At 35.2% G+C, this 26,131-nt stretch overlaps 1 protein-coding gene across 4 annotated transcripts in view; it reads left to right on the plus strand.

The window, feature by feature from the left end:
* ATRNL1 (attractin like 1) overlaps window positions 1–26,131 on the plus strand; it is a 743,508-nt gene that overhangs the window by 65,475 nt on the left and 651,902 nt on the right. For all 4 annotated transcript variants that reach the window (XM_004374869.2, XM_023729981.1, XM_023729982.1 and 1 more), the window contains exons 6-8: window positions 8,141–8,315; window positions 12,738–12,825; window positions 16,188–16,443. In XM_004374869.2, coding sequence (XP_004374926.1) covers window positions 8,141–8,315; window positions 12,738–12,825; window positions 16,188–16,443 — 519 coding nt within the window. The remainder of the gene's footprint in view (window positions 1–8,140; window positions 8,316–12,737; window positions 12,826–16,187; window positions 16,444–26,131) is intronic.

The raw sequence follows: 26,131 nt of genomic DNA on the forward strand, positions 1-26,131 counted from the left end.
GTATTTCCCCCCCACCCCTCCCATCCCTGGTAACCAACAAAGATTGTTACATTTTGTTTGTGAACTTTTTCATGGGTTTTTACAAGAGGTTTCATACAATATTTGTCCTTTTGTGATTGACTTATTTCACTCAGCATAATGTCCTCAAGCTGACATTTTTGCTTCTCAACACTTTAAAGAGGTCTTTTGCAGCAGGTTTGCCCAGTGCGATGCATCTTTTGATTTCCTGACTGCTGCTTCCATGGGTGTTGATTGTGGATTCAGGTAAAATGAAATCCTTGACAACTTCAGTCTTTTCCCTGTTTATCATGATGCTGCTTATTGGTCCAGTTGTGAGGATTTTCGTTTTCTTTATGTTGAGGTGTAATCCATACTGAAGGCTGTAGTCTTTGATCTTCATCAGTGCTTCAAGTCCTCTTCACTTTCAGCAAGCAAGGTTGTGTCATCTGCATATCACAGGTTGTTAACGAGTCTTCCTCCAGTCCTGGTGCCCTGTTCTTCTTCATACAGTCCAGCTTCTCACTTTACTTGCTCAGCATACAGATTGAATAGATATGGTGAAAGGCTACATCCCTGATGCACACCTTTCCTAACTTTAAACTACGCAGTATCCCCTTGTTCTGTTCGAACGACTGCCTCTTGATCTATGTACAGGCTCCTCATGAGCACAATGAAATGTTCTGGAATTCCAGTTCTTCACAGTGTTATCCATAATTTGTTATGATCCACACAGTTGAATGCCTTAGCATAGTCAATAAAACACAGGTAAACATCTTTCTGGTATTCTCTGCTTTCAGCCAGGATCCATCTGACATCCGCAATGATATGCCTGGTTCCACGTCCTCTTCTGAATCCAACTTGAATTTCTGGCAGTTCTCTGTTGATATACTGCTGCAGTTGCTTTTGAATAATCTTCAGCAAAATTTTACTTGAATGTGGTATTAATGATATTGTTCGATAATTTCTGCATTTAGTTGGATCACCTTTCTTGGGAATAGGCATAAATATGGATCTCTTCCAGTTGATTGGCCAGGTAGCTGTCTTCCAAATTTCTTGGCATAGACGAGGGAGCACCTCCAGTGCTGCATCCATTTGTTGAAACATCTCCATTGGTATTCCATCAATTTCCTGGGGCCGTGTTTTTCACCAATGCCTTCAGTGCAGCTTGGACTTCTTCTTTCAGTACCATTGGTTCCTGATCATTTGCTACCTCCTAAAATGGTAGACCAGTTCTTTTTGGTATAGGGATTCTGTGTATTCCTTCTGTGTTCTTTTGCTGTTTCCTGCATCGTTTAATATTTACAACTGGTTACTCTGTAGGCTTTGAATTAGATAAGTAGGATAAACAAATCCTGCTCTCAATCTAGCTAATTCTGTATTTGTCATTTTCAACTAATCAGAATCAAAGTCTTAAATCCTTCTTAGAATTTTATTATTTTTTTGTAGTAGTCCATATTACCTTTTCAGTACACTTAACATGGTTTATAGATTTCCTTCAAAGCATGGTAGTTCTTAGAGTATGTATTTCTTAAAGTATTCCAATTTATGGAGGAACTCTTCCCTATTCACAATTAGGGTTACCTTGGTCAAGTCAATTAACCTATTTGGTTATCAGTTTCCTTATTTGTATAGTAGAGACATTATTTGCTCTTGTCTGAGTCTTGGGATGATAATTTGGTGAAAGTAATTTGAGAATAGACCGACCGGGCAACCTTTCCCTTTGTTATACCTGAAGTCGCCGTGAGTTGGAGCCGACTCAACTGGCAACTAACAACAACAACAAACTGCCTTTTTGTACAAATACAAGGTAGTATCCATTTAAAGGACTGATAACTACCATAACAATTTTCTTCTTAGTAAGTAGATACTTTGTAATAGATCTTAGTATAGTAATTTCTTCTCTTTGTAAGCAGATTTAATGTATTTTATTAATGGGTAAAAATTTGAAATTATGAACAATATTTGGACATCAGGCATACTATTAAAGATATTATGTAAGCATTAAAATATGCATGAGGTTATCTAAAATATGTGACAGATTAATTATCGTGCATAAAAGAAGTGTTGACTTGTATGCTTTCATTAAGAATCCCTAGTGGCGCAAACGATTAAGTGCTTGGCTGCTAGTCAAAAGGTTGGTGGTTCGAACCCACCTAGTGTCCCCAAGGGGACAAACCTGGCAGTCTGCTTTCATAAAGATTACAGCCTAGAAAACCCTATGGGGCAGTTCTACTCTGTCACATGGGGTCACTATGAGTGAAAATCTTGATGACACCTAACAACAGCATACTTTCATTATTTTAGATGTTTTTGATTAAATGTAATTTTGAGGGCCATAATTATTCCAAAAATAGATCTTTAACATTTTTGAAATTTTTTCTATGCACATATTTTGTTGGTATTGGTGATTTTCAAGATGTGTGACTCGAGGGCTATATAATGAAATGAGTAGTGGTGTAGGATGGAGGAGAAGTGGCTCTTCATTATCTTCATCACCACTTTGTGATATTTTACATATTAAGATTCCATGTAAACTTTGCTTTAAGGTTTCCACACCTAAAAAATAATAAGTGGAAACCAGTGATGTTTGTTAAGAAAAAGGCAGCTCGTTTCCATGTTATAATTGCATCATTGATCTAAACTGCAAACCAGATATTCTTGGAACATATATAATGTTACCACTCACCCAATTCATTGTTTTATAAAATGAAAATACTGGCCTGTATAAGTCAGACTTCTCCAGAGAAACAGAACCAATAGGACACACAGACATATATACACAAGGAGGTATATTTTAAAGAATTGTCTCCTGTGATTGTGGGGGCTGATAAGCATGAAATCTCTAGGGCAGGCTGGCAGGCTAGAAACTCGGCAGAAGTTGACATAGCAGTCTTGAGGCCCACTCACAGTATCAAGGATAATACCCTTTACTTAAAGTCAACAGATTATAGATCTTAACCACATCTACAAAATACCTTCACAGCAACACCTAGATTAGTGTTTGATTAAATAGACCAGCCAAGTTGACATATAAAATTAACCATCACATTAGGAGAACAGCTTTGGACATTTGAAATATATTAAGATTGGAAACCTGGCCTTTGGAAATTGGCTTTATGGCCTGGAAAACATTATGCTTTGGATATTGTAACAAAGTCAAACTATTCAAATATTGATGTTGGAAAGATAGGACACTTGCAATGATGTTTTCTTGTTTTGCTGTTTATTGGAGAATTTCAGGTTTAGTACACATATTAAGAAGACTATTTCTGTAATGATTACAGTAAGTTATATATATCTCTCTTAAAATCTCCCTTCCCAGCATGTATTTCCTTTTTCTATCAGCAATCCAATTTCTTTCTGGGAAATTGCCTTCCACTCATTGAGGTAGTCTTGTTGGGATGATAAACAGGTGGCTGTCTATTCCAAGCCTTATTTTTTCACCCTCTTTTTAAAATTCTCTGAATTCTCCCATTTTTTTTTCAATAAATTCACATTTTTTTCTTAAGTTAGCAAAATTAATTTATTTGGCTTACAGTCACAGAAACTTAACTGATATACTACCCTAGAGATACTGTTAGAGGGTTTTCTTCCCCCCTTTATTGCATTTATTTAAAATACCAAAGTGTTATCTGCAGTGGTAGAGTTATTTATAGAAATGCAGCTTAACAATCTGCATTTGATATAGTTCAAAGTTAGCAATATTAACGTTTTCAGTTGAGAACTGTAAGAAGAAAATAAATATACTAGGCCTTTTAAACATGTTTCACTTTAGTAGTAACATAAATTTTTCTTATGTTGGAGTAGAATAGATATGAATTAAAGGAATAAGCCAAAATTGTATCAAAAAAAGATTCCTAGAGAAAGACTATTTCTCCCCCAAATGCCTTACTTGACTGGATCTAGCTGTAGTATGATTGCTCTTTTTTTTTTTTTTTAACCCCCTTCTATTTTATGGATGTTTTTACGTTTCAGAAATGATACAAAGAAATTCCATTCGGAAAAATTCTTGTTTTTAAAAATCAAAGCCTGCCATTGAAGTATGAATCAGTAGAAGGAACGGTTCATCTACCTAGTTGCTGGGGGAGGTACAATTTCTGTTAGCATTTCTATTCTACATGTTTGTACAGAGCAATTACAGTTTTTCTAGTAGCATCAGAAATTAGTATAGAGGTCTGTTCATAAATTGTGGGACCTTAGGGAAGTGCTGTTTCCCTCAGCTAAAGACTTTAAATATTTATCCTCTTTTATGGAAGCAAAGTTAGTTTGTAAATTTAATTTGCGTAAAGCAAATAACAATTTTGTACTGATTTACATTATAAAATCAGAGATAGATTCCTTCAGGAAAAAAATTTCCAATGCAGGATAATTAGAATACTTTGCAAAGGAAAAAAGAATATAAGTTAGTGGTCTGGGATTGCTTTCTAAAAACTTTCAAAACTTTGTAGTACTGTCTTTATCCTAGGTTTTGTTATTTGTAATTATTTCTCAAATTGGATTTACCTGTGATTATGGAAGTTTTTTACCTGCAGTTTTATTATTTTCTTCTGGCCTGTATATTTATAATATTAATGACTTTAGGCTATATTAGCCTATTTTGCTTATAGCCCTAGTTGTACTTAGTTTCTTTGTATGTACATGAAATGAGGAGATTGGCATAATAATAATAATGCTACTATTATAAAGGACTTGTTATGTATGGAATATTAAGGACATCACATACATTCTTATTTTATCTTCACAAACTCCTATGTTCTTCTAGTATAATCTTCATGATTAAATTGAAGCTTAGAGAAGTTCACTAACTTCTCCCAGGTTTCACAGCTAGTAAGTAGGAAAGCTAGGTTTAACTCCATATCTCATTCTTTTAATCCTTTAAAGCTCCAAGTTTCTTTCATTCATCTTTTCATTCATTCATTCATTCATTCAGTAAATATATACTGAGGCCAATCATGTAGGGGTTGTAGGTGATGTTAAAGATTTTGATTTTATTTTAAGTGGGATGGGAAATCATTGAAGGATTTTGAGTAGGGAAGTAAGTAAAAGGGGCTTATTTATATTACTAATCATTCTAGTTACATTGTGGACAGTTGAATGTGGTGGGAAGGGAGCAAGAAATGGAACTAAAGAGACCAGTTGGGAGACTATGGCAGTAGTCCAGGGGAGAGTGGATGGTGAGTGAGACTTGGACGATAGTGGTAGAAAAAGGAATTAGGAAGGTATTTTTAATGGTTGGAGTTTGGTAGGAGTGATAGAATTAAAAAATGTTCATAACCGGTGAGACACAGATACTCAGTCACCAACCAGTCAAAATGGATGTTGACCTTAAGACTGGAGCAGGATCCTGGATGAGTCAGTAGTGCCAGGCATTACTCTTTTAATCATGGAATATGAGGAGGTCTGGATTATCTCAGGGAAGAAGTCAAGGGAGCTGCGAAGGGAAGTAGGGGTACTAGGAATGCTGAGGCACATCTCCTTACCAACCATCATTGAAGCATTTCCATATTTTAGCAACTGGAAACACTGTATCCCTGTATACCTAATTACTATCAGTCAAGGATTTGTTGATGGATTAAATGTAGGATTGGGAGAAAGAGAGAGCTCAAGAATGGCACCAAGGTTTTTGCCCCAAGTAATTGGGTTAATGGAGGTACCATTTTCTGAGATTGTAAACACTGGTGGAAGAACAGGTTTGGGAGGAAAAAATCACAATTTTAGTTTTGGATATGTTAAGTTTGAGATAATTATTAGACATTCAAGTGGAAATGGCAGGTAGGTAGATTAATTTTGAGTCTGGAATTTAAGAGAGATTGTGAGACTGGAGATATAAATTTGGGAGTAATCAGAGTATAGTTGTACTTTGTATGATTAGTCCCTCAAAAATCTGACATTCGGGAGCCTGTTACTAATGCCTAAAGTTACAGAATTAGAAATTCATATATGCTCTTTGGATTATTAAACTATAGATAACCTGTGGAGAAAACAGAATATTAAATCTTTATGAAAAACCACTGTAATGTGAATTCGTTTATTACATCTTTTACAAAACAGCTGAGATCTGCTTACTTTGAGGAGATGCTCATACTGATTGAGAAAAGTTATGCAGGGAGAATTATCAGAGATGTTGCATGAGGGGCCAGGTTATGAAATGGTAGATTTTTCCTGGCCATATTTTTATAAAAAGGGAGTCTTGGTTGGTCTTCAGTGGAGATATCAATATCAGATTTTTAGTGGATGGGTATGCCCATGTATAAAGTACTCTTTTATAGTTATTTGAGTTTTAAATTAATAGTTTATTTATTTAGGTTTTTAATCATTTTGATTGCAGAATGCAGAAAGCTACAAATTAAAAAATAGAATTTTGCTTAAAACTTTAAGTTATATTCGTAACTCTTGTTATTCTACTTATAAACTTATTGATTTATAGTAAAATATAGGCAGTCTATAGAGTTGGCCTATAGACCATTCCTTCTAATAATTGCCAGAAGTTACACAAAATATGTTAGCAACAAAGATAGGAAAAATTTTGACTGCTTTTCTTCTTTTGCTTGGAAAATTAGGTATTTTAGATAACAGAATAGAGGTTTTTTTTTTTTAGTATCACTGGAATTCTGTTTTCTCTGTTAAACAACTTTGTACTAGTTCCTTATGAATGCTGTAACAAATTACTACAAACTTGGTGGTTTAAAACAATACACATTAATTTTCTTCCAGTTCTAGATGTCACAAATCCAAAACCAGTTTCGTTGGGCTGAACGCCAGGTGTTGGCAGGGCCGTGTTCTCTCTGAAGGCTCTAGGAGAGAATATGTTTTATTGACTTTCCAGCTTCTAGAGCTGGTTCCCTGCGTTCCTTGGCTCCTTGTCCCTTCCTCCATCTTCAAAGCCAGCAGCACGTCTTGCTTCAGTGGTCACCTTGACATCTTCTGTAGTCAGTTCTCTATCTCCCTCCCTCTTATAATAATACTTGTGGTCACATTTAGGGCCTACCTGGATAATCCTGGATAATCTGCCCATCTCAAAATCCTTAATTTAATCACATCTGCAGCCAGATATTGCCTGATTGCTTCCAACTCTGTGCCTTTAGGGAGTGGTCTGTTTGTTTTTAACATTTTATTTGGGAATAATTTCAAATTTATAGAGTAGTTGCAAGAGTAAGAATAGTACAAAGAATACCCCAGTGCCCTTTACCCAGATTAATCTTTTATTAACATTTTACCCTATTTGCTTTATTTTCCCTGATTTATATGATTTAAAAGAAGTCTACATTTCCTTTTTAAGAAGATAAGATCCACAATTTATACCAGTAGATGTATTGCTTATATATAATGTCCGTATGGTCACATTTCTCTTCAGTTAAATCAAGGTTGGCAAACTTTTTCTGTAAAGGGTAAGATAGTAAATATTTTTGACTTTGCAGCCATATGGTGGCAGTTGCAACTACTCATCACTGCTGCTGTTGTACAAAAGCAGCCACAGAAGATACTTAAATGAATGATCATGACTGCGTTCCAGTAAAACTTTATTTACAAGAAAAAAGTAGTGGGCCAGTTTTGGCTCACAGACCAAATAGTTGGCCAACCCCTGAGTTGAATGATGCTGAGAAAAAATGTAATCTTTACTTTTTATATTTTTTAACACTTTATAATTTACAAATGCTTTCATTTCTACTGTCTTTTAAAAAATCAAATATTCATAACAACCCTTGAGGGTAGATTGCGATTTACACTTTATCCATGAAGACTTGGTGATGAGAGAGTCAAACAGACTTCCCTGAGGTCATAGGTTATACTTCTAGTAAGAGACGGAAGTGGGATTTGAGTATATTATTTTACTTTCTAACATTTAAAGTAAATCTAAGATTTTACATTGTTTAAACAGTTCTTTCACTTTGTGATATTTATTTGAATGTATTCAAGTCTGATTGAATGTGATTCTTTTTTCCCCTGTAGGCATTACATTTGTTGTTAGAATTTTTTAAAATAAATTATATTTCAGGCCATTTGTTATGTGTTTCAGGAGCATTATATTTATTAATGTGATGAGCATTGGATTATTAAATTCTCTTAATCCATATATTCTGTTTCTATAATATAAGGTCTTTGCTTAATGCAGTGTGTTGTTTGATTCTTTTTAAAATAGGTCCTGATTGTTCTTTGAATGTTCCTTCTACTGAATCTTACTGGATTCTCCCGAATGTTAAACCCTTCAGTCCTTCTGTAGGTCGGGCTTCGCATAAAGCAGTTTTACATGGGAAATTTATGTGGGTGATTGGTGGATATACTTTTAACTACAGTTCATTTCAAATGGTCTTGAAGTAAGTAATATTTTTCAGATTTTCACATTCTTTTTGAAACTGAATTTTTTTTGTAGTAAGACCTGTCATAAATGTCTTGTTTTATTGCTGTTGAAACTTATAAAGTTATTTTTGTGGCAGTATCTATTTACTACATAGAACTTATTTTGGAATATGTGAGCTCAGTATATCTGTACATTTAGAGATTTTTTTGTGTATAGAAACTTCACTACCTCTATAGGGTGCTTTTAATCCGAATAAGAAACTATTAAAATAAAGGGAGGTCATGCCTTTATCAGGCATTATGAATCCTGCCACTTGCTATTTTTTTTAGAATGAAGTGTAACTTCTTATATAAAAATACTTTCAGTTCTGTAAATTTTAATTTTCCTGAACTTTTATCTTGTATGTTCTTTAAAAGCATTTATTGGGAGAGAAGTGCTAATATTTAGAAAATAGATCTTTTATTTACTTTTGGCTCAATAGAGATTGTCCTCAGTACAATTGGGTGATAAGGGGAAGCACATGGATGGGAACTTTATCTGAAAACTTTTTTTCCAGCTGATTATTGTATTTTATGGACTATTCAACAACAGAATAAAAGAGGAAATAAAATTGTCTGTTTATTAATGTTATTTACAGGAAGAAATGTAATTGGTGCAACATGGGCATCAACCAGTCAGGACTGGCACTGGAGAGTATACCACAATGGTGTATACCCAGAGCTGCCAGATTTAGCAAATAAATGTATAGGACACCCAGTTAAATTTGAATTTCAGATAAACAACAAATAATTGTTTAGTATAAATAGGTCCCACACCGTACTTTTGTTTCGTCCCAAATACTGCATGGACCATACTTATACTAAATAATTATTTGTTGTTTATCTGAAATTCAGATTTAACTGGGCATCCTGTATTTTTTCTGGTAACCATGCCCACTGAGTATATTAGTCCTTTTAATTTGGGGCATTTAAGAAATTCTACTGAGTATAAGAGGAGATTTAAAGCTATGATTGAAAAATGACTGAAATTAAACCATAAAATTAAATAAAATAACATGAATTCTTCAGGGAAGGAAGGAGGTAAGTATTTAAGTGAACAACTAGAATTCTGTAACAACAACAAAAATATATATATAGAGAGAGTAAAAATATAATCGGAAGAATTCAAAGAGGAGTTGGTGGGATAAAATATTAAGATGTGAGAAAAACCTGAATAAATAATAAGATTTAAATGTAGAAACTAAAAGGAAACCAACTATGATTAAAGAAAATTAAAAGCCTATGAAAGTAGATTAGAACTTCGAATTAAATTGTGATGTTTGCAAAGTTGAGTTCTGAAGACAAAGCAAAATGGTCAAGAAAACATTGAAAAAAGTTTGTGTTCTGTGCAAGTTGAATAACTTATTAAAAATTAAGTGAGGAATATTATTTGATACTCTCCTGAACTTGTATATTTTCCATTTAAACCAGATAGTTTAATTTTTTTGTTTGAAACCTTGTTTTTTTGGTTACAGTGTTTGTAAAGATTTGTAATAAGCTATGAGGTTTTTGGGGTTGTTATAAAAATCAGATCAGAAATAACTTCTGTTGCTGTTTTCACAGGTTAGAGAATACTGTATTTTTTCACCATTCTGAATGTAGTTCAGTTGTAGGTAAAGATATTTAAACAGCTTTTAGAAGTGATAGTGTCAGTCATAACCTGATTTGTATTCTATAGTAGAATTTAACTGGGATGTAGATGTTATATTTCAAGACAGAGTCATTCAGTAAATAATATAAAAGTTCTGTATTAGTGACTATTACATTAGATAGAACGTTTTACAGAATGTATATACATTGACATTAGTGAAAATAAATATGTATTCATGAGCTCAACTATTTTTGAGCACTTAAACTATTTTCTGGGTGCTTTGGATATATTCCTCGTGGTGCAGTAGTTAAAAGCTATGGCTGCTAACCAAAAGGTCAGCAGTTGTAATCCACCATCCGCCCCTTGGAAACCCTATGGGGCATTAGTACTCTGCCCTGTAGGGTTGCTATGAGATGGGATCAACTCAACAGCAGCAGGTTTGGTTTGGTTTTGGATATATCAGCAGTCATAACAAATCTGTTTGTAGAGTTAGTGAGGAAAGACAGGCAATGAAAAAATAAATGTAATAAATAAGTAAATTATATATATGCGCATATGTATGTGTGTGCCTGTGTGTGTGTATGTGTGTGTATACATCTGTGATAGATAGATTATAGATTAGATAGATAGTAGAGGTAAGCAGATCAGAGTGTGAAAGAGGAGGGAGTTTTTATTTCAAATGGAGTGGTCAGGGTAGGCTTCATGGAAGAGGTGAAAACTGAGTGAAGACTGAAAGGAGGTAAGGGAGTTGGCAGTTCAGTTACCTGGAGGCAGAGACAAAGGCTTTAAGGTAGGAGCTACCTCTAGTGTTTGAGGATCAACAAAGAGACTCATGTAACTAACATGGAATATCTGAGGGGGAAGCATGAAATTAGAAGGATAATGGGGGAAGGAGACAGATGGTGTAGGGCAGTGTATGTCTTTGTGGAGTCATGGGAGGGGTTTGAGTATGCTTTGACTTGATTTTAAAAGGATCACTATGGCTGCTCTGTTGAGAGTAGACTGGGGGCGGGGGGGGGGTTGGGAGGAAGAATAGAAACAAGGAGGTAAATTTGGATGAGATTGTGAAGGCATGTGTAGTAGATAGAGAAGAGGACCAAGAACTGAGCCTGAGGCATTTTTCCCTAAGAGGCTGGGGAGAAGAGAAAACAGCAAAGGAGACTGAAAGGAGTGACCGGTGAGACAGGAAAAGCCAAAGAGTGTGGTGTCTTAGGAGGCCCGGGAAGAGAGTATGCGAGGAGGCAGGACTGATGAACAATGTTGAACGCTAGCAATTCACCAGATCAAGTAAAATGAGGACTGAAAAGTAGCCATGGGTTTAGCATGAGAAGTTGATCTTGACAAAGGCCGTTTTCGTGGAGTGGTTGGGTTAAAGGCCTGACTGGAGTTAACTTGAGAATGCACAGGTTGGGGGTAATAAAGAAATGGGGTGGTGGTTTGAGCAGAAGTGGGGTCAAGAGTTTTTCTTCTTTTTTTTTTAATGGGAAATTTGACACCGTATTTGTATGGGTAAGGGAATGATCTATCTAGTATGACAAAAACTGGTGATACAGGGAAGAGATGGGAAAGCTGCTGCAGTGTTACGAGATCTTGTGTATAAGGGACACGAATAGTTCATTTATAGTGGGGATCAGCCAGCTGTGCCCTAGGGGCCCAGGTCCAGGAGCTAAGAATGGTTTTTAAAGTTTTATAGGGTTGTAAAAAAGAGCAAAGAAATAGTTTATTACCCCCTGATGATTTATGGTAATTTGGTGGAAAGTAGTGTGTTGGGTGCAGATACTAGTTATATGGATAGATGTAGTGGTACGAGTCCAGGGACTATGTTCTGATTGATTATATTTCTCCGTTTGTATTATACATATCTGTTTTATAACTCAACGGATACAGTAAGTTAAACATAATCTGAAATCAGCTTTTGGTAACCCTTACTTTTTTTGTAAAGGGTAACTTTCTTGTCTTTCCTGATAACTTGGAGGAGGGAAGGAGAAGTTAACGATAGTTAGGTTCTTCACTTACAACAGGGCCCCAGTTATTTCTTGGCTGGGTGCTGTCTCTTGTATGTTTGGCAAGTTGAGGAGATTTGAGTGTTGAGTATGATGACGACAGCTAAACTGGAATTCTGTTAGATAAGCGTTTGAAACTTCTGTTTTCATATGTATGCTTTTAGAGCAGTGGAACAAATATTAATTTCCTTTTTGTATTCTGTAATCCAACAGTAACTTACTTAAAAAAATTTTTTTTAGTACCTTATTTTTACAGAACTTTCTATGCTACTGGATTCACTTTGCACAATCTTAAAAGAGTTATCAGTTGACAGGCTACATTTGTATACAAGAAATATATGCTTGTTAGTTTATATAGTGCTAAGCTAACTGTGTATAAGTACATGTGTGTAGAATACATAAAGGAAATGACTATTGTAAAAATGGAGAAAATTTTCATCTCTTTCCAAGAAGAAAAAATTGACTTCTTTTTTTTGTTATCGAAAAATGCAGAACAGCTCACTATTGTTTAGGTTAATCAGTTGATTGAAATGATTAAAGGTAATTGAACAAATTAATTCCAGTAATAATGTCCTAATCAAGTTAATGTATATTTTACGTTTAGGTCATTGAATCGCAATTTAGATTAGGTATATCTTGAATGAGTCTTTATTAAAAATTTCTAATATGGTACATATCAGTTTATTAGTTATAATTGTTACTGAATTTAATGAATACCTGGATACAAATTGAAGAAAAACACATGCAAATTAAAAAACTGAAAATGAATCTTAGCTTATAAAGTTATTTTCTTTTCTTGCTTTTAGTTACAATTTAGAAAGCAGTATATGGAATGTAGGAACTCTTTCAAGGGGGCCTCTCCAGAGATATGGACACTCTCTTGCTTTATATCAGGTATGGACATTGATTAAATTTTACATAGTTATTTTTATGCATATGTGGGATTCATGAAGTTATCATTTCAATATTTTGAATCAAGAAATATTTTTAATCAAAAAAATTTTGAATGTATTTTGTGGTTTGTATTTAGGCCTTTCAGATCAGATTTTTGTATATTTTCTGCATATTTAAAAAGATCTGAAAAATACAGGAACAGTAAAAAGAACAAAATAAAAACAACCCATGGTGCTACCACTCTTTTTTTTAACACATATGCATGTTTTAAAAATAAAGTAAAAATTTAATTCTCTCTCTCCATTTGTGTATGTGTATGTATATGTGTGTGTATAAATAATATGTATGTGTTGTCTTTGTCTTGTTTTGCTTTTTAATTTTTCATTTTATTACATTTTGTTCTTTTTTGTAACAGCTTTATTGAGATATAATTCACATACTATGCAATTCTTTCACTTAAAGTGTACAATTAAGTATTCTTTAGTATATTAAGAGCTGTGCAACCATCACCAAAATCCACTTTAGAAGATTTTTATCACCCTAAAAGGAAACCCTGTTTACTTTAGCTGCCTATCATTCCCCCAACCCCCACATCCCCAACCCTAAGCAGTCACTAATCTACCTTTTGTCTATATTGATTTTATATTCTGGATATTTTGTATAGATGAAATCATACAATATATGGTCTTTTGTGACTGACTTCTTCCACTGAGCAAAATGTTTTCAAGGTTTATCCATGTTGTAGCATGTGTCAGTACTTCATTTCTTTTTATGGCTGAATAATATTCTATTGGATGGATATATTACATTTTGTTTATCCATTTATCAGATGATGGACATTTGGGTTGTTTTCACCTTTTAGCCGTTATGAATTATGCTGCTATGAATATTCATATTGTAAAAGTTTTTGTGTGGACATGTTCTTATTTCTTTTGGGTATATACCTAGGAGTGGAATTGCTAGGTCAAATGGTAACTGCGTTTAACTTTTTTAGAAATTGCCAGAGTGTTTTTCAGTGTGGCTACACCGTTTTACACTTTCACCCACATTGTTCGAGAGTTCTGTTCTTTTCACATCCACACCAACACTTGTTATTATCTGACTCTTCGATTATAGCCATCATAGTTGGTGTGAAGTGGTATCTCTTTATGGTTTTCTTTTGTGTTTACCTAAGGTTAATGATGTTAAGTATCTTTTCATGTGCTTCTTGGCCATTTGTATATCTTTGGAGAAATGTCTGTTCAGGTTCTTTGCCCATTTTTAAATTGGGTTATTTGTTGTTATATTATTGAGTTTTAAGATATTTTGGGTATATTCTAGATACAAGTCCCTAATCAGATGTAGGATTTGCAAATGTTTGCTCTCATTCTGAGGATTTTAATTTCACTTACTTGATGATGTCCTTTAAAGCACAAAAGACAAAAGTTTTTCATTCTGATGAATTCCAATATATTTATATTTTCCTAAGTTGCTTGTGCTTTTGTTGTCATGTCTAAGAGTCTAAGAATTCATTGCCAAATTCAAGGTAAATGAAAATGTACCTCTATATTTTTTAAAATGGTTTCATATTTCATAGTTTTGGCTCTTACGTTTAGGTGTTTGATCCCTTTTGAGTTAATTTTTTTATATAGTGTGTGGTAAGAGTCCTCAGCCTCATTCTTTTGCATATGACTATCCAGTTGTCCTAGCACCGTTTGTTGAAAAGACAAGTGTTTCCCTATTTGATGGTCTTGACTCTCTTATTTAAAATCAGTCAACCATAGATACATGGATTTATATCTGGACTTTCATTTATATTCCATTGATCTATATGTCTATCCTTATACTAATACCACTGTCTTGATTACTCTTGCTTTGTAGTAAGTTTTGAAATTGGGAAGTGTGAGTCCTCCAAATTTATTCTTTTTTAAGCTTGTTTGAATATTCTGGCTACCTTGAAATTATGTATGCATTTTAGAATCAGTTTGACATTTTCTGTCTAGAAGTCATCTGGGATTCTGATAGGAATTGGGTTGAATTTGTAGATCACTCTGGGGAGTATTATCATCTTACGAGTATGAAGCCTTCCAACCCATGAACATGAACATAGGATGTCTTTTCATTTATTTATATCTTCTTTAATTTCTTTCTACAATGTTTTATCATTTTCCGAGCATAAGTTTTACACTTTAGTTAAATCTCCTCATAAGTATTTTATTCTTTTTGATGTTATGTAATTGGAATTGGTTTCTTAGTTTCATTTTTGGATCGCTCATTGCAAGTGTACAGAAACACAATTGATTTTTGTATTTTGATCTTGTATCCTGCAACTTTGCTGAACTTGTTTATTAAGTCTAATTTTTTTTTGTGTGGATTTCTTAAGATTTTCTATATACATCATCATGTCACCTGTGAATAGAGGTATTTCTTTCTTTCCAATCTGGATGCCTTTTATTTTATTTTATTTTTTGCCTCATTGCTTTGGCTAGAACTCCAGAATGATGTTGAATAGAAGCAGTGAAAGTAGACATCCTTGTCTTGTTCTTTATCTTGAGGAAAAGCATCCAATCTTTCACCATTAAATATGATGTTAGCTGTGAGTTTTTCTTGGATGACCTTTATCAGTTTGAGGAAGTTCCCTTCTATTCTCTGATGAAATAAATAGTGATGATTTGTATAATTTGTGTATCATTCATTTCAGTTTTATGTGGTTAAAATTATTTGCATGATTTATAAATACTGTGAAGACTTACCTAAGGTGTACCACTTATAGCCATAAGAAATAGTGATAAAAATGTACTGTGCATGATGCACAAATGTGATCTCCCTTTTTGGTGACAGAACTTGGTGAAAACACTGAAAAAGTAAGAATAGCAGTACAAAGCAGTACAAATAGACAGAAACTTCCAATGTAACAACTAGGGACTCAGATCATTCAAAGATTGAAAAGATAGCCTTTGAGTAACGTTGATCAGCAACTCAGTCTGTTAGACTTTTCTGTTGTATGTGAGGAGTAAATTATTCTTGGTTGTAGAACTGCCTCATCCTTAAATGGTTAGCTCTTAAATAGCTTGTTTTGTTTTCTAATCTCCCAACATTATTTCAGTGTTCTCTTCCTACAGATAATTAAAAATATGAATATTGACTATGTATTATACATGTTTTAAATAAAATATCTTAAAGTAACTTTTTATAAGCACGGATTTTTTTCTGTGTTGGTATGTAAAAGTATTAATTATCAATACTCGTGTGGTCTTTATTGACTTTTAACAAATAAGAATTATACCTTATGCATGTCATGAGCAGTTACTAAATTTAATGTTTAAAATTAGTTTTTATTCTGTAACTATTTTTTGTATTAATATATGTGTTTTAACTTTCAGGAAAACATCTTTATGTATGGAGGCAGAATTGAAACAAGTGATGGCAATGTTACAGATGAATTATGGGTTTTCAACATACATAGTCAGTCATGGAGTACAAAAACTCCCACTGTTCTTGGACACGGTCAGCAGTATGCTGTGGAGGGACATTCAGCACATATTATGGAGTTGGATAGTAGAGATGTTGTCATGATCATAATATTTGGATATTCTGCAATATATGGTTATACCAGCACCATACAAGAGTACCATATCTGTGAGTTACTTTTAAAAATGTATTTAATTACGTACTCTCTTCTTACTTGGTTGAGAATATTTTTATCTTAAATAAAACCGTCATATGAATTTTGTCAAAATGGTGAGTGATTTGAGATCAGAATTATAAGCCAGAAACTAATAAATTTTAATTTTTTTGATTATGTGTTAGATTGTGTCCTTTAATATTTAGGTTTGTCTTCGTAGCCAAATTAGGGAAAACTTACATAGTCACATTTTCCAAGAATTGAGAATATTTTAAATCTGAGAAATCCCAGTAGATGGCGCTGTTTCTTCATATTTTACTTATGAACCAAAAGCTGAAACTAACCATATCTCTTTACTATGCATGCTGTGATTGCAGGATTTTTTATTTTTCAGGGTCCTGTTTTTAATCTTATTGCTGTATCTTTATATATATATATATATATGCTTTTTAAAGTAAGCTTCCTGAGGATAGTCTGTTGGCTTCTGTAACAGATGATTATCTGCTCTGTGAAGATAACTGGGGAAATCTATATATGATTTTCTGTATTATATTGTTAAGTACGCTTTGTTTTTCTGGTATCTTTTTTTTTCTGTTTTAAAATTCTGGGTGACGTTCTCAAACAACTGTAGCCTTAGTGTTGATTTTAATTTTGTCTACAAATATACACCCTATGGTGGCTATTTAGTTTCAATAACATACTTCATTTTTGGTTATGAACTCAAGTTATTGCCTCTTGTGTATAGACAGCTATATACAACTGTATAGAGTTCGTGTGCAGCCTTAATGAGAAGCTCGTTTGCAGACCACCATTAGCAGCAACAAGAGACTGCCTGGCACTCTGAGAAAGACCGCCTTCTAAATACTCCACTGTTTCCACTGTAGTCCTTTCAAGTAATGATTGTTTATGCTCACATATGCCAGTACAGTTGGGCTGAAAGAGGAGTAGGTATCATCTTTGCTCTTACTGCCATTTCCACACCATTCTCACTCCCTCCTACTCTAAATTACCCAGCTTTGAATCTGGTGTCATCAGACTATACTGCCTATTACTCTACCTTTGTGCATTTTGTGCTCGTCTGTTCACTGTTTTATGCCTTAAAGAATTTAGGTTCTGGCTCACTGTCACTCTTCCCCAGCATACGTCAGTCAAATACATTTCTGATTTCAGTATCCACATAAATGCTTCTTCTAATACCTGGCCTGTCAATTTCTTGATCTCTCTTCCAAAGATCTTGTTTTTGTCTTATTTGAGTTACTCATTCCCATTGTCATACTCTCTATTGTGTCATTACCTACCTGCAACAAGTCCCATAATTTCCATTTTAAATGGTTCACTCTTCAATTACTACCAATCTTTCTAGCTCGCTCTTTCTAGTACCCACACCCTGACAATTCTTTAATCTTCCTCGAGTTGCAGTTTTGAAGGATTCTGTGGGCAAAATACTGAACGACGAAGGAAGCATCAAAAGAAGATAAGGAGTACACAGAGTCACTGTACCAAAAAGAATTGGTTGACGTTCAACCATTTCAGGAGGTAGCATATGATGAGAACTGATGGTATTGAAGGAAGAAGTCCAAGCTGCACTGAAGGCATTGGCAAAGAACAAGGCTTCAGGAATTTACAGAATATCAGTAGAGATGTTTCAGCAAACAGATGCAGCACTAGAGGTGCTTACTCGTCTGTGCCAAGAAAGTTGGAAGACAGCTACCTGGCCAACTGACTGGAAGACATTCATATTTGTACCCATTCCAAAGAAAGGTGATCCAACAGAATGCAGAAATTATCAAACAACATCATTAATATCACACACAAGTAAAATTTTCCTGAAGATCATTCAAAAATGGTTGTAGCAGTACATCGACAGGGAACTGTCGGAAATTCAGGCTGGATTCAGATGAGGATGTGGAACGAGGGATATCATTGCTGATGTCAGATGGATCTTGGCTGAAAGCAGAGAATACCAGAAAGATGTTTACCTGTGTTTTATTGACTATGCAAAGGTATTCGACTCTGTGTATCATAACAAATTATGGATAACATTGTGAAGAATGGGAATTCCAGAACACTTGATTGTGCTTGTATGGAACCTGCACATAGACCAAGAGATAGTTGTTTGACCAGAATAAGGGGATGCTGTGTGGTTTAAAGTCAGGAAGGGTATGCATCAGTGTTGTTTCCTTTCACCATACTTATTCAGTCTGTTTTCCAAGCAAATAATCTGAGAAGTGGACTATATGAAGCAGAATGGGGCATCAGTATTGGATGGAGACTCATTAACAATCTGCGCTATGCAGATGACACAACCTTGCTTGCTGAAAGTAAAGAGGACTTGAAACACTAACTGATGAAGATCAAAGACCACAGCCTTCAGTATGGATTACACCTCAATGTAAAGAAAACAAAAATCCTCACAACTGGACTAATAAGCAACATTGTGATAAATGGAGAAAAGTTTGAAGTTGTCAGAATCTCATCTGAGTTGGATCCACTACCAATGACTATGGAAGCAGCAGTCAAGAAATCAAATGATATATTGGGCAAATCTGCTGCAAAAGACCTCTTTAAAGTGTTGAAAAGCAGAGGTGTCACTTTAAGGACTAAGGTGTGCTGACTCAAGCCATGGTATTTTCAATCACCTGATATGCGTGAGAAAGCTGAACAATGAATAAGGAAGACTGAAGAAGAGTTGATGCATTCTGATTATGGTGTTGGCGAAGAATATGGAAGATACAATGGACTGCCAGAAGAACGAACAAATCTGTCTTGTAAGAAGTGTAGCTACAGTGCTCCTTAGAAGTGAAAATGGCAATACTTGTCTCATGTACTTTGAGCATGTTGTCAGAAGGGACCAGTCCGTGGAGAAGGACATCATGCTTGGTAAAGTAGAATGTCAGCAAAAAGAGGAAGACTCAACGAGATGGATCGACACAGTGGGTGCAAGAATGGGCTCAAATATATCAATGATCGTGAGGATGGTGCAGTTCCAGACAGTGTTTCATTCTGTTGTACATAGGGTCCCTATGAGTCAGAACTTGACGGCAGCTGAGAACAGCAACAATGGTCAATAAGCAATGCTGCACTGAATACAGGCTGCTTACATACATTATTGTCGTAACAGATTCATGGAAAGCGTTGAAGCAAATGTGGCTGAGTCATTCTAATTTCTCAGCAAAACTGGCCATCATTTATATCCTTGAAATTACCTTTACTGCTGATTTTTATTTCTTCATACAACTTTGAATTATTATCTAGTGTCCTCACATTTCAAACTGGGGACTCCCTTTAGCATTTTCTTTGTGGCTGGTCTGATGATAATCAACTGTGTCAGCTTTTGTCTATCTGGAAATGTCATAATTTCATCCTTAGTTTCAAAGGACAGTATGTGATTCTTGAATGACAGTTTGAATATATTGTCCCATTGCTTTCTGGCCTCCATGGTTTCTGAGAAGAAATCAACACTTAATCTTACTGGAGCTCCCTTGTATGTAAAGGATCGCTCTTTCTACTTTTAAAATTCTCTATATTTGCTTATTGGTAGTTTGACTGTAATGTGTTGCTGTGTGGATCTCCTTAGGTTTATCCTACTTGGAGTTCATTGCACTTCTTATATGTGCAATTTCACATCTTTTGTCTAATTTGGGAAGTTTTTGACCATTTTTTTTTTTAATTATTCTAATGTCTGGTCTTCCTAAAAGATGGTTGTTGTGAGCTTATTTTGTTCCTTTAAAAAGGCCATTTTTCCCTGTTTCTCTGTACGTCTTCTAAATTTTTTGTTGAAAATGGGACATTTGAATTCATATGATGTGATAGTTCTAGAACTCAGGTTCTCCCCCTTCCTCAGGGTTTGCTAGGTCTCTTTCTTTTCCTTTCTCTTTTCTTCTCTTATTGTTGAAGGCTGTGATAGTCCATTAGCTTGGTGACTTTTCCAAACCATTTTTGCAGAAACAAACTGAAGAAAACCATTGGAAAACAACAACAACAACAACAACCTCTTGCAGTCTTTGTAGATTGGCTCTGTGCTGGGGCAATCCTTAACCAGGCTTACATTGAGCTGAAAGATCCACCTAGGAGAAAGCTTAGGATTCAGGTCTTTCTGTGCATGTGTGTGGCTCTCCTAATTACACATATTTGGGTGCCTTTAGATACCCAATTACCCAAGGAAATTTGCTCCCTAAGATTTTGGCCCTGATGTCCCTATCACCCTCTTTGGCCTTAGGTGGCTGCGATCTCAGTTCACAGAATTTCAATTATAGTTTTGGCAAATTTTTAAGTAATTTTTAGAGCTTTTCTTTTGGTTTCTTTTATAACCAATATTATTTCTAAATAAATTAATCTACAGGGTATTTTGGGTTGATTTTTGTCTTGTTAATTACATTACTGATTAGATATACTTACGAATATAGTATGATACAGAGGCAGAATACATGATTTATGCCTTTTACAGCAATAATACATGGATTATGAGCACTTTCAAAATTGTGTGAATATTTTAGTACAAAGTAAACCTACCACCTTATTGTAAAATTTGATTTTATTAGCAAAATCAACTTATTAATTTACTCCTAATTCATTTTGAATTTGCTGCTTAAATGTTGAAAATATGAGGTGTCAAGAATAGTCTATTAGTACTTTCACTTCAAAAAGTATTTATGAAGAAAATAGTACAAAGCAATGGGTAAATACAGTAACTCCCAGGGTTACCAATGTCTGACTTAAAGACAACTCCTACTTGCCCTTTAAAGTTATGTGAATTTGCCCTCATTTTGAAGTGTTTGAACCCCTCCTCACGACAGATTCTTCGTCACAATCACCTTTACTTGCTGCACATGCAGCTTTTAAATCATTGAAAAGGCTTCCAGCTTTTCTTGACCTTAAGTAAGGCTAAATAAGAACTGTATGCACCTGTCCCAACTTACCTTCAAATTCTTAAAGACATAGAAACGGATCTTGTTCGTAACCCGGGGATTGCCTGTACACTTTAAAGATATTGTCAGTATAGTTAAGTTCACTGCCTCAGAAAAGTATACTTCAGGGAATGATACTTTGTTACAAGGAGTTGCTTTGAACATAAGTAATGGGATCATTTATCATCTTAGTTTATAAAGTGAATGCTTATTTTTACAGAGAGAATTTACTTTTTGTTTCTCTTCTTAGTGGGAACTAGTATAGTGTAATGCCATAAGTTTAGGCCCTTTTTTCTGACTGATTTTAATGGCATCAGATACCCAAATGTTCGTTGGACTTGCTTTGAGTATCCTTACAAGTTTAAAGCTTCTAGAAAACTAAGAAGATAAATGTGTTTGTATTAAAGGTGGATTATCTCTTTATTCATCATTGTGATAAAGGTAAAAGAAAGCTGAAACTGTATCAGGGTAATTCATGAAAATGGGAAATTTTATTATGTAAAACTTGACTCTGAAGTATACTCTGATTAAGTGACATGGTCACCATTAGGTAGCAATTTATATAAGGAGACAAAAAAACCTCTTAGCTAACACATAACAAAATGACCATTTATTCAGCTGTTAACAGTATTTTAAATGGTTCTGAAGTATTACTGGTTCTGTGCTCAGTGCTGTGAGTCGTCTTTGAGATTTTTGTTATCTGATTTAGAACAAAGGCGGAGCCTTGGTGGCGTAGTGACTAAGCACTCGACTGCTAACCGAAAGGTCAGTGGTTCGAACCCACCAGATGCTTCATGGGAGAAACCTGTGGCAATCTGCTTCTGTAAAGATTATAGCCTTGGAAACCCGCTGGGGCAGTTCTACCCTGCCCTATAGGGTTGCTGTGAGTTGGAATCGACTCAATGGCAATGGGTTTGGTTTTTTTGGTTTGAGCATTAAACATTAATGTTTAAAAAATATCTAAGATACTAGATCATTTTTTAACTGTTGAGACTATAGTTAGAAGTCTATAACTGTTGTCATCTCTATTCAATGAGACAGAAATTTTAGAGTATCAGTTGAGCTAAAGGGTACCTCGAAACATTGACTTTGTAACTTATATGAACATAATTTTGGTTTCACTTGGTGCTAGACATATGCAGTAATACGTATCAGCAAATGATACATCAGGTATTTTTCCTTACCTTTGAAAAGCTTATTTCTAGCAGGAAAGACAGACAATAAACCTAAGTGTGAATACTATATGATGCGTTATAAGAAAAGTTTAATAAAAATAGAGGAAATAAGGGAACTGAGAATGCTGAGAGTGAGAGGTGGTTACAGTTTAAAATAGGAAGGCCAGCATAGGCTTCAATGTGAAGATGAGTTTTGAGTAAAAAATGGAAGAAAGCGAGTGAGTTTGCTATGTGGCTATCTGGGGGAAGAAGAACAGCTAGTGTAAAGGCCAAAAGGCAAGAACATGCAAAGCATGTTTAAGGAATAATAAGGAATCTGGAAAGAGCCCTGGTGATCCAGTAGGTAAGTGCTCAGCTGCAAACCGAACGGTTGGCAGTTCAAACCCACCAGTCGCTCCATGAGAGAAAGATGTGGCAATCTGCTTCTATAAAGAGTACAGCCTTGGGAACTCTATGGGGTAGTTCTCTTCTGTCCTATAGGGTTGCTGTGAGTCAGAATCAACTCGACAGCAGTGGGTTTGGTTTTTTTTGGGTTAAGGGGTCTGGAGAAGAGTAATAAGTGTGAGAGAATAAAAATTAAGAGATGAGATCAGATAAGTAGTAAGGAGCCACTTCATGTGAGGCGTTATAGGTCATTGTATGGCTTTTGCTTTTTGCTTTGGGTGAAATGAAAAGACATTGCAAGATTTTGAGCAGAGCAATGACATGATTTTTAAATTAACCATTTTGGCTATTGTGTTGAAAATAGACTCTAGGGAAGCCAGTTAGGAAGTACAGTAATCAGGGTTAAAGAATGGTAGTAGCATTGGAGGTATAAGAATTAGCGAAATTATTTTATATGTTTCGAAGGTAGAGCGTATAGCATTTGCTGAGAGTTTAGATGTGGAGCTTCAGAAAAAGAGAGGAGTTAGGGGTGATTATAGGTTTTTGGCCTGAGCAACTAGAAAGATGAAATTGCCATCAACTGACATGCAGAAGATTCTTAAGCAGGTTTGAAGTGAAGGTGGGTTGAAGATCAAGAGTTCAGTTTAGACATGTTATATGTGAGATTTCCATTAGACACCAACATGAAAATGTCAAGTAGGCAGTTGGATATATGAGTCTGGAGTTCTAGAGAGAGATCTGGGCTGGAGACAGATTTGAGATTTCTTTGACTATACGTGGTGATTTAAAGCCACCAGACTGGATGGAGTCAGTAAGGGAATGGGTGTAGATAAAGAAAAGAGGAAAAGGATTGAGTTCTAGGATGTTCCAACAATAGAGAAGAAGGGGGTGATGACGAATGTGGAAACCAAGTGAAGAAAGACTATAAAGCAGAAGTGTTCAACTGTGCCAGATGTTGCTGCTGGATCAAGTACAATGAGCACTAAGGATTGACTGTTGGATTTAGTGCTCTGTAGGTTATTGGTGATGTTGGCGAACACAATTTCTATGTAGTGGTGGGATGAAAGCCTGACTGGATTAGATTTAAGAGGAAGTGGGGAGGCATGGAACTGGAAACAATGGGTAGAGCCAGCTCTTTCAGAAATGTTGTTTGCGAAGCGGAGCAAAGAAAATGGGTAGCAGTTGGCAGGAAATGTGGAATCCTTCATAGCCTGGGTTTTCACAGAAGCAGACCATGAGACCAGGCTTCAAGTGAAAGAATTTTATTTGGGAAATTACAAATAATTTCTACTCTTAGGTGAATTGATAAGTAATGCACACATGATAAGGCAGCCATGATGAAACATTAGGAGATCAAGCATTCCAAAAAAAACAGAAAGATCCTGCATAGCTTTTATGGTCTAGTCTTGGAACTCAGATAGCCTCACTTCTTCTGTACTCTTATTGGTTGAAGCAGTAAGAAGCCTGCCCAGATTTAAGGGGAGGAGGTCATAAACTCCACCTCTTGGTGGGAGGAGTTTAAAAGAATTTGGGCTACATTTTAGAACTGTCCCAATATCTAATAAAAATACAAATTAGTTCCATTTCTAGGTATCTATCTTGAAGATACATCTCCAGAAATAAAAAAATACATATACACAGGTAATTCATTGAAATATCACTTGGAAATCACTTCAGTGCCCAAATATAAGAGATTGATGAGTAAACTCTGGTACTGCCAAATAGTGGAGCACTATGCAACTGTAAAAAAAAGAATGAAGAAGATCTCTTTGAAGTCATATGACGTGATTTCCAGGATATATTAAGTGACATAGTAAAATACAAAATAGTATTTATAGTATACTACTGTTTGTGTAAGTAAGTAAGGGAAATAAGAAAATATACTCATGTCTGCTTATCTGAGCAAAAAGGAATGCAGGAAGGATAAACCAGAAAACAATGATGTTGGTTACTTATAAAGGAGTGGAAAGGGTAGGGGATGGAGGTATATTTCCTTGCATTTACCTACTTTTAAATAGTTTTTTGAATAGCTTCGCTTTTAAAAGCATATTGATAGTTTAAATATTTTAAAAAATTAATAGGGAAAGGAAGAAGGAAAAAAAAAAAAAAGACCCAAACCTCTAAAACAACATAAACTGAAACAAATGAACCCAACCATGTTTCAAATAAATAACATAACCACACTGAATGGGGGATAAAAGAACTAATCCAAGTGACTCTTGAACACTATTTTTGACTATGTACACTTAATCCAGGTGTGACTGGGTGAGGAAATGCAAATGGATCTTTGAAGTTCATTTTTCTGAAGGTATTATTTTAGGCGTGGATCCTATGGGGAAAATATTAAACGATAACAGGAAGCATCAAAAGAAGATGGAAGGAATACACAGAGTCATATACCAAAAAGAATTGGTTGACACTCAACCATTTCAAGAGGTAGCATATGATATGATTAGGAACCGACGGTACTGAAGGAAGAAGTCCAAGCTGCACTGAAGACATTAGCGAAAAACAAGGCTCCAGGAGTTGACGGAATACCAATTGAGATGTTCTAACAAACGGATACAGCACTGGAAGTGCTCACTTGTCTATGCCAAGAAATTTGGAAGACAGCTACCTGGCCAACCAACTGGAAGAGATCCATATTTATGCCTATTCCCCAAAAAGGTGATCCAACTGAATGCAGAAATTATTGAACAATATCATTAATATCACATACAAGTAAAATTTTGCCGAAGATCGTTCAAAAGCGGCTGCAGCAGTATATCGACAGGGAACTGCCAGAAATTCAAGCTGGATTCAGAAGAGGACACAGAACCAGTGATATCATTGCTGATGTCAGATGGATCCTAGCTGAAAGCAGAGAATACCAGAAAGATATTTACCTGTGTTTTATTGACTATGCAAAGGCATTTGACTGTGTGGATCATAACAAATTATGGATAACATTGAGAAGAATGGGAATTCCAGAACACTTGGTTGTGTTCATGAGGAACCTCTACCTAGATAAAGAGACAGAACAAGGGGATACTGCGTGATTTAAAGTCAGGAAAGGTGTGCATCAGGGTTGTATCCTTTCACCATACTTATTCAGTCTTTATGCTGAGCAGATAATCCGAGAAGCTGGACTATATGAAAAAGAACAGGGCATCAGGATTGGAGCAAGACTCGTTAACAACCTGCATTATGAAGATGACACAACCTTGCTTGCTGAAAGTGAAGACGACTTGAAGCAC

This window comes from Trichechus manatus, unplaced genomic scaffold, assembly GCF_000243295.1.
Source record: "Trichechus manatus latirostris isolate Lorelei unplaced genomic scaffold, TriManLat1.0 scaffold00031, whole genome shotgun sequence".
Lineage (NCBI taxonomy): Eukaryota > Metazoa > Chordata > Mammalia > Sirenia > Trichechidae > Trichechus > Trichechus manatus.